General features: G+C 40.8%; 1 protein-coding gene across 1 annotated transcript; it reads left to right on the forward strand.

The window, feature by feature from the left end:
• The first annotated feature begins 439 nt into the window (after positions 1–439).
• BRS3 (bombesin receptor subtype 3) lies at positions 440–9,671 on the forward strand. Its single transcript, XM_075258989.1, has 3 exons — positions 440–861; positions 2,297–2,648; positions 9,183–9,671. Exons 1-3 carry the CDS (start codon positions 476–478, stop codon positions 9,588–9,590), a joined length of 1,146 nt encoding a protein of 381 aa, XP_075115090.1. The 5' UTR covers positions 440–475; the 3' UTR covers positions 9,591–9,671.
• The last annotated feature ends 387 nt before the right edge of the window (positions 9,672–10,058 follow it).

Here is a 10,058-nt window from a genome sequence, read left to right on the forward strand (position 1 = left end):
TATATTTAAATGAAGCATACAAACCCTATTAATAATGTATGGCAATGACAGCACGTTCGCTGTTTATTATGGTAGTTTAAAGCCAGGAGCTCCAATTTACATCCTACGGTATAGCATAGGAAGCAGTATCTGTATGCATGGATTTATTATCTGACATCTTCAGTACTGAATACACGTAGAACAGGAATAACATGAGCAGAACCCACTTTGCAGGATTTCTGTATGAAAATTCTGTACTAATTCCCAGCACCTCCCACAGTGCTCAGAGCTATTGTAACCAGTCTGAGACTGAAGGGTTGGAAGGCAATTCTTGAATCAGGTGGAGCATGTACATAGCAAGGCTGCAATAGTGTGAACAGTTATGTAGCTCACCCAATCCATATCGCACCGGAGGAAATTATAAAGAAACGTTTCATACAATCTTGGGAAAAATATTCCTGGAAATTTCCCATCACTGCACCATACACCATCTGCAATGAATAGCACAGCCCTACTAAGAGCTCGGAATGGAAGTGACACTTTTGATGGAGAAGATAGTGAAGATGCGTCCCCTGGTTTGGAAGTATTGGCGACAATTTCCATCACGTACGCTCTTATCATTTCCATCGGTCTCCTTGGGAACACAATACTTATCAAAGTATTTTTCAAGATTAAGTCCATGCAGACTGTACCCAACATCTTCATCACCAGTCTTGCTTTTGGAGACTTGCTTCTTCTCTTGACGTGCGTTCCTGTGGATGCCTCGCGCTATATGGTGGACACATGGCTTTTTGGAAGGATTGGCTGCAAGGTTATATCTTTTATTCAGCTGACTTCTGTAGGGGTGTCGGTGTTTACTTTGACTGTGCTCAGTGCTGACAGGTAAGGAAATGTTACTGTCTCTTCTATTTTCTCATATTTTCTTCAATAATCTTAATAAACATTTGGTTTTGATACATTTACTGTTGATTTTTCCGCAATATTTTTCCCCACCATGAAATAACATATAATATAAATAAAAAACATAAAATAAATAAAAAATATATAAAATAATTGAAATATTAACCATGATATTCCCCATAAGTAGAACTAAGAGAAAGTCATTTCTAGATATACAATGACCACAGAATCTAGAATAACCTGATCACCATTCCATTGACTGGGCAGCCATATAATTCATCAACAATCCAGGTCCCAGAGGGATAGCCTCTCCCCTATGATGTCCACAGGTATCCTATAACACATGTATGTATCCTATAACGTCCTATAATACAATAGGACTGATGTAGTCACTTAAAAAAAAAATAAAAAATTCAGGTTTTAACTCTTAAATGACTGGTATTGTACATGATGGTGATATCTTAACACATCAGTGGGTGACTATAATGTAAGCTCACAAAATTGTGATAAAATTACACAAGGTTACCAGGGTTGAGCTGATCTTCAGATTTCAGGATCGATTTTAAAATCCGATTTCCGATCATTTTCCAGCCGATCGCGATCGTGACATTTACTCGATCGCCATCAGGATCCGATCTATCCCAATCCTGATCGCTCAACCCTAGTCAATGCTTCTCTATGGGAAAAGTCACTTTTGGGGTTGAGTTGATCTTGAGATTTCAAAATCCGATTTCCGATCATTTTCCAGCCGATTGTGAAATTTGCTCGATCACCGATCGGGATCCGATCTTTTCCGATCCCGATCACTCAACCCTAAAGGTTACCAATGACAGCTACAAGTATCCTCTGTTTAAAAGGGGATTATAATTTTGACAGGGGTCCCGATGCTCTTATGGCTTGTTGAAGATTTATGGAGCTCAGAATCTGAACACAGAACTTACATGACACTTCCATTGAATGGTATTGTGTTGTGCATGCCTATAGACATCAGTACAACATGGTGCTGGATATCATGCTATATAGGCATATCCTACCAGTATCAATGGGACACATTAACCTACTTAATATTTCAATGGTCTTGCTTGCATTTTTATCATTAAAAATGACAATAGCACAGATACTTGTGAAGCATTATGGGTGGCTCAGTGGTTAGCCTTGCTGCACTGGAGTCTTGAGTTGGAATCCTGTCAAGGACAATAGCTACAACGAGTTTGTATGTTCTCCCCGTGTTTGTGTGGGTTTCCTCGGGGTACTCTGGTTTCCTCCCATACTCCAAAGACATACTGATAGGGAATGCAGATTGTGAGCCCTATATGGGACAGTGACTGTCAATGTCTGTAAAGCTGTGCGGATTATGATGGCGCTATATAAGTCAGTATAATAATTAACATGTCCCATATCTTGTTTTATTGTGCAGATATAGAGCTATTGTGAAGCCCTTGGAGCTTCAGACCTCAGATGCAGTTTTAAAGACCTGTGGAAAAGCGGTTTGTGTCTGGATCATCGCCATGTTACTCGCAGCTCCAGAAGCCGTGTTTTCAGATCTCTATGAGTTCAGCAGCCCAGACAAAAATACATCTTTTAAAGCCTGTGCCCCTTACCCAGTCTCGGAAAAAATCTTACAAGAGGCTCATTCTCTGATGTGTTTCCTAGTGTTTTACATAGTGCCGCTGTCAATCATTTCGGCATATTATTTCCTTATCGCAAAAACACTCTACAAAAGCACCTTCAATATGCCAGCCGAGGAGCACACGCATGCCCGGAAACAGGTGGGTTACCATAAGCTGCTGAAACACATTGCAAATATCTCTAGTCTTGATGTGTTATCTGTAAAGGGGTTTTCTGAGACTTATTAATTGACGACTTGTCCTTGATAGGTCATCAATTGAAGATTAGCGAGGGTTCGACACCCAGAAACCCCATAAAGTAGCAATTTATAGTGGCGCCTTCCTCTTCACAGGCACCGTGACGTCATCTTCATTGGTCACATGTCCTGTTCACAGCTCAAGTGAGTGGGCTGAGCTGCGATACCCAGCTACACAAATGGATGGTGCCATGATGGGTACATAGTGAGAAGGCTGCAACATTCACCCAAACAGTGCAGCTTCTGATCGGCGGGTGGCCTGGGTGTTGGGCCCCTGCCAGTGGAATAAACCACACCAGAAACACATTACAGTTTTTGCTGCAATGCTTTTCACTGAAAATCCACAGAAGAAACCTTTTGCTTCCATTAAACCTATAGGGAAACCACCGGCGTTTTCTGTAGGTATAATTGACATGCTGTGATTTTCAAAAGCACAACAGTTTTGGAAATCGCAGCATTTCCGCTGCACATATTTTTCTGCAATGTGTGTATGTGATTGGCTAGAATATGGCTACAAATGGGAAATATATAAGAAGTTTTTATACTGCACAGTCTGGCAAGGATGGCTGCTCTAGATCTTATATACCAGCTGCCTCCTCCTCCTCCTGACAATATCAGGGGCCACAAAGAGGGGACGATATTTGACACAGCTCAGCTTCAGGTATATAATGTGTATGACTTTGTCAACAAGTGGTGCAAGAGCATCATAAAGGGGTTAAAATGTGTCACTACATCCAATTTTCCAGGTATTTGTCACACCTTACACATGCAGAGACACCAAAACACTACCATGTAACAACGTAGGCTAAGTTTACATCTGCGCCAAAAGTGCCAGAATTCGGCAGCAAGGAAAGTCCTTCATGAAGGACTTCTCTCTCCAATGATGTAAGTATACCCCAGAATGAACCTGATGCCTGGGGTAGTACATTCTAGAAAACTGGTGCAGCTCAAGAAAAGTCTTGGAGACAGAAGTGAGAATATGTTAAGGAGGAACAGAGTCATAGGCCATTGGAAGAATCTAGAACATGGGTTGAGTGTAGACAGAGGTTATGGAGGAGATATAGGACAATGCAGCAGTATGGAGAGATGTGTGGGTACGGATTAGGTTCTGCATGGCCTGGGTTCATATTTTCTAATACACTGCAGTTCAGAATTGGAATGCAAATCGGAAATTCGGGACTCCCAACTACATGACCTGTGCTGTCTCTATACAATAGACCTCTATATATATATATATATATATATATATATATATATATATATATATATATATATATACAGTATTCCATCATCCATGGACTGTCTACTAGTATAACAAAGAGTTCCCTGGCAAGGACAAGGTTTATAATTAAATGGTTATTTTCTAAATAATTTTAATTACGAATATTGTTCTGTCGACTCTAGAAATTTCCAGCCTGGAACCAATTATTCCTAATTTGCAGCAGATTAATGAATTATTGAAAGACTGAAAATTCAGCCGCTCTTCCTACGACAGACGGTTAAGTCGATTTGTACATTTTGTGTAGAGGTTGCTCATATTAATTGGGAAATGATTTTCTTAGTTTCTTAGTTGTGTTTCCAAAATTTCTTTCATTAACCACTTCAGTACCGGGCCATTGTCCCTGGTTCAGAACTTGACAAATTTTCGGGTTTCTTCGTAGATGAGGTTTTGAGGGCTATAACATTTTTTACTTTTCATTTTTTTACATGTTTCCTTCATTTTAATATTTTTTTTACATTTTTTTTATTTTATTTTATTTATACATTGTGCCCCCATAAAGTCATAATAGACAGGGTCAGAAGTGGAGTGTAAACGGGAAGGCAGAGACAGTAAGAGACCTTCCCTACAGCAGGTCCAGCTGTACAGATCTACAGTCGGCATCCCAATTTTGTGCAGATGCTTAATTTTGCAAGGATTTATATGTATGTGCTTGCAGGGTTAAGCATGGACTGTCCAGACATATAAAGTTAACGGGCGAATGGGAACTAGTTAAATGGGTGTGGGAAAGTTAGCTCGGTAGAAGCAGTGGTGCGGACTCAAACAGTCAAGACAGGGACACAAAATATGCAGCAAACTGGTTTATTTAGAAAAAAAAAACAGGAAAATAAATAAACCTTGACTTCAGGCACAAAATGAGCAAAACTAAATACCAGCCTTAACTTCAGGCAAAAACAAAATAAAATCCTGCTCGTCCGAGCAACTAACTAAAACAGTAGGTTAACCTAACTATACATGTGGATTACTTCCAGCCAGACCACAGACAACTGGACTCAGGGTTACGGGACAAAATCACATACCTCCTTTTACTCCATGGAACTGCACTGGAATGCAGGTTCTGCATTTTCTGGTCCAGTAATGAGCCCAGGATTTACACCTGAGCTGAGGCCTACTCCAGATCCTCCCTGGACCACACATATGTCAGAAACCTGGGGCTGATATATCTGGACTCTGCCTGTCATCTTCTCACAGGGTTTATGCCACAAAAAACATATACACCATAGGATTGAGGATAAATAGATCAATGGGAGTCTGACTGCTGAGAATGGCAACCTGAATGCCACTAGGTTGAATGTAGGCGTGTTCCTGCGGGATGGGGCTATAGATAGAAGATAAATATATGCTTTGGCATGACACCTTTAACTATATATTAAAGGGGTATTCCCAACTGGCTTGTTCACCAACCTGCATGCTGTGTGCTCTGTTCACTTCCTGGTTTTCTCAGTACATTGATGGGCAGGGTTTCACTTGCTGTCTCCCAGACAAAGCCGGCTCTGCTATCTCTTTTCATAGCAGTACATGTTTGCAGTCAGTAATGTGGGATGGTTGTAAATAAATTAGCACAGTATCACTGGAAGATGCATAATATGAAGCTGATGTAGCAGAGCTGGATTTGATAGGTGATGAGAATCCCAAATTTACATGCTACAGGACCAAGAGTCAGCTTGCAATAAACTCTGTTTTAGGTCTTTGTTTACATACAGAGGTAACAGACTCCCTATCTCAGTCCTTATCAGCAACATTTAAATAGCAGTCTGATAACTGGGAGATAAACAGCTCAGAAATACAAGCTTGCTCCCAAGTCTTGAGTACTCAGCTCCCCCTCCCCTCTTGGAGCAGGGAGGTCAATTGTCCTGGGCGGAGAGATAAGACCATCCTCAGGTCTGTGGTCATGGAAACACAGTTCAAACAATGAAGTGAATAAATTAAGATAACAGTCAATTGAAGCAGTTTTGATGAAGCAATGTATCTAGGAAAAGTCTTAAATCCGCATAATCTAGCAGTATAGATAGGATCCTTGAGATGGGACAACCCCTTTAAACACTGAAATATCATTAGCTCGTCCACAACATAGATCACCTCTGATACTTCTATAATAAAAGTGGGTGCATCTATGACGTGATACATTAAAATGTTTCTAGCAATAAAGTGTTAATAAACTATTTCAGACGCTATAGTTGTTAGCAGCATATGGTATCTGGGTAACACATTGATATGGAACTGGAACAAAATATGGACATGTGCTAGTGCAAAGTGTTTGTCTTTATCATATGTCATAAAATTATCATATATGCAGCACTGGTTATATGAAATGTGGGTGAGCATCAATTGCACCCAATCTCAGTATATTTTTCAGTTCTAAAATGTTTCCCTATCTGACAGCAGAATAAGATACAAGATAGGGTGGAGGATGCTGGACTCAGCATATATAGTTACTCTACGAGTTTATATAAATAGTTGTGCCCTAGCACTGGCTTCTTCATTGTTGTAGTCTGTCAGAGGACCAGACCAATGGATAGGTGGACTCATGTATGGGGGGGTTAACCGTACAGTGAATACTTTGGACCGCCATGACTACTTCTTCCTATATATATATACAGTCCTATGAAAAAGTTTGGGCACCCCTATTAATCTTAATCATTTTTTGTTCTAAATATTTTGGTGTTTGCAACAGCCATTTCAGTTTGATATATCTAATAACTGATGGACACAGTAATATTTCAGGATTGAAATGAGGTTTATTGTACTAACAGAAAATGCGCAATATGCATTAAACCAAAATTTGACCAGTGCAAAAGTATGGGCACCCTTATCATTTTATTGATTTGAATTCCCCTAACTACTTTTTACTGACTTACTGAAGCACAAAATTGGTTTTGTAACCTCAGTGAGCTTTGAACTTCATAGCCAGATGTATCCAATCATAAGAAAAGGTATTTAAGGTGACCAATTGCAAGTTGATCTCCTATTTGAATCTCCTCTGAAGAGTGGCATCATGGGCTACTCAAAACAACTCTCAAATGATCTGAAAACAAAGATTGTTCAACATAGTTGTTCAGGGGAAGGATACAAAAAGTTGTCTCAGAGATTTAACCTGTCAGTTTCCACTGGGAGGAACATAGTAAGGAAATGGAAGACCACAGGGACAGTTCTTGTTAAGCCCAGAAGTGGCAGGCCAAGAAAAATATCAGAAAGGCAGAGAAGAAGAATGGTGAGAACAGTCAAGGACAATCCACAGACCACCTCCAAAGAGCTGCAGCATCATCTTGCTGCAGATGGTGTCACTGTGCATCGGTCAACTATACAGCGCACTTTGCACAAATAGAAGCTGTATGGGAGAGTGATGAGAAAGAAGCCATTTCTGCACGTACGCCACAAATAGAGTTGCCTGAGGTATGAAAAAGCACATTTGGACAAGGCAGCTTCATTTTGGAAACAAAAATTGAGTTGTTTGGTTATAAAAAAAGGCGTTATGCATGGCGTCCAAAAAGAAACAGCATTCCAAGAAAAACACATGCTACCCACTGTAAAATTTAGTGGAGGTTCCATCATGCTTTGGGGCTGTGTGGCCAATGCCGGCACCGGGAATCTTGTTAAAGTTGAGGGTCGCATGGATTCCACTCAGTATCAGCAGATTCTTGAGAATAATGTTCAAGAATCAGTGACGAAGTTGAAGTTACGCCGGGGATGGATATTTCAGCAAGACAATGATCCAAAACACCGCTCCAAATCCTCAGGCATTCATGCAGAGGAACAATTACAATGTTCTGGAATGGCCATCCCAGTCCCCAGACCTGAATATCATTGAACATCTGTGGGATGATTTGAAGCGGGCTGTCCATGCTCGGCGACCATCTAACTTAACTGAACTTGAATTGTTTGTCCAAAATACCTTCATCCAGGATCCAGGAACTGATTAAAAGCTACAGGAAGCGACTAGAGGCTGTTATCTTTGCAAAAGGAGGATGTACTAAATATTAATGTCACTTATCTGTTGAGGTGCCCATACTTTTGCACCGGTCAAATTTTGGTTTAATGCATATTGCGCATTTTCTGTTAGTACAATAAACCTCATTTCAATCCTGAAATATTACTGTGTCCATCAGTTATTAGATATATCAAACTGAAATGGCTTTTATAAACACCAACATATTTAGAACTAAAAATGATTAAGATTAATAGGGGTGCCCAAACTTTTTCATAGGACTGTATATATATATATATATATATATATATATATATATATGATGCCCCTTCTATTTATAATATCCCCTAATGAACGCTTTCATAAACGTCCCTTGCACGTGGAATTATGCCTCACAGCAGCCTCTGCAGCCTCTATTATGTACCACAGTGGCACAATAGACTGTGGAGCATAATAGAGGTTGCAGGGGGCCGCTGTGGGGCATAATAGAGGTTGGGTGGGCCACAATAAAGGTTGCAGGGGATGCTGTGGGGCATAATAGATGTTGCAGGGGCCACTGTAGAGCATAATAGAGGATGCAGGAGCCACAATGGACCCTGCAACCTCTATTATGCCCCACAAATTCCCACCCAACCTCTATTATGCCCCATAGTGGCCCACCTATGAACTAGTATTATACTCTAGTGTCTTTTCAGACCCCCAAGTATAATAATCGGAGCCCCAGGGAGGTGAAGAAACATAATAAACACTGTTACTAACTCACCTCTCCTGGATCTGCTGTTACTCCTAGCACAGGCTTCAGGCCTTCATGGTAATGTCCCAGACGTCACGTGGATATTCCACGTGACATCTGGGACATTACCATACAGGCCCGAAAACTGCTTGGAGTAACATCTGATCCAGGAGAGATGAGTTAGTAACAATGTTAATTATGTTTCTTCACCTCCCTGGGGCTCCGATTATTATACTTGGGGGTCTGAAGAGACCCCAGAGTATAATGGTAGTGGTCGTTGTTGGGGTTCGTGGCCTGGGCTTGCTCACAACCATTTCTGCTCCCCGTTTCTGTATACTATAACAGAAGGGGGAGCAGGGGCAGCCGTGAGCAGACCCGGGGAGGTAGGTCACATGAATCTACCTCCCCCATTTATTATTTATTACACTGCTAATACCTAGTAATAGTGGGGGCAGAGTTTCCCTTTATATCTTAGTAATAAATAATTTTTCTTGTTTTTCAGATTGAATCCCGCAAACGTGTCGCCAAAACAGTGCTGGTGTTGGTCGCTCTCTTTGCCTTCTGCTGGTTACCCAACCATATCCTCTACCTGTATCGATCCTTCACTTACCACTCAGCAGTGAATTCCTCCATGCTTCATCTCTCCGCTACTATTTTTGCCCGTATACTTGCTTTTAGCAATTCCTGTGTCAATCCATTTGCTCTTTATTGGCTCAGCAGGAGTTTTAGGCAACATTTTAAAAAGCAGATGTACTGCGGCAAAACACATCCACCACCATCCCAACCAAGCCCAACCCATAGCAGCACCAACACAGCAATAACTGCTATCAAAGGCAACATCCCCATGTCAGAGATTAGCATTGGTTTATTAGGAGCTTATGAAATGAAGAGAGATAGTGACAGCATTTAACACTCTATCCATGACACAAGGAGAATTGCATTCATCATATGAATCTGTTAGTTTGGGTCATAAGACCTACAGCTGGGTGGAGACTTGGGTCCATAATTTGGAGGCTAAAATGTGACCCCCTAGATGAGGCCTCAAATACAAATGTAATATTTTCAGGTAATTTATACACATTAGGGAAAAACGTTCTCTGATACACAAGGTGTGATCTAGTGATGTCAAGTCCAGCAATTCCCACCACATGCCCTCATGGTTATTACTATTTTTATATTATTTTATAGCACCATTAATTCTAGTGGGCTGTACATATGGAATGGGTTTTCGAGTAACTACAGGGTTATTGTAGGTTGTAGGCCTTCCTGTAGAGGAGAGTTTTAGGTTGTTATTACAGGTTATGTTGGGATAGCAAGATTCAGAGTCTGGGGTATGCAGGATGAGAGAATTCATGTGGGGGAGTAGGGTTGAACTGAT

This window comes from Leptodactylus fuscus, chromosome 11 (genome assembly GCF_031893055.1).
Source record: "Leptodactylus fuscus isolate aLepFus1 chromosome 11, aLepFus1.hap2, whole genome shotgun sequence".
NCBI classification, from domain to species: domain Eukaryota; kingdom Metazoa; phylum Chordata; class Amphibia; order Anura; family Leptodactylidae; genus Leptodactylus; species Leptodactylus fuscus.

Bases quoted from the DNA above. Each gene is read 5' to 3' on its own strand.
- BRS3 (XM_075258989.1), top strand. From the start codon at position 476: ATGAATAGCACAGCCCTACTAAGAGCTCGGAATGGAAGTGACACTTTT. The intron at 862-2,296 runs GTAAGGAAATGT...TTTATTGTGCAG, and splicing joins ACTGTGCTCAGTGCTGACAG to ATATAGAGCTATTGTGAAGC. The intron at 2,649-9,182 runs GTGGGTTACCAT...CTTGTTTTTCAG, and splicing joins ACACGCATGCCCGGAAACAG to ATTGAATCCCGCAAACGTGT.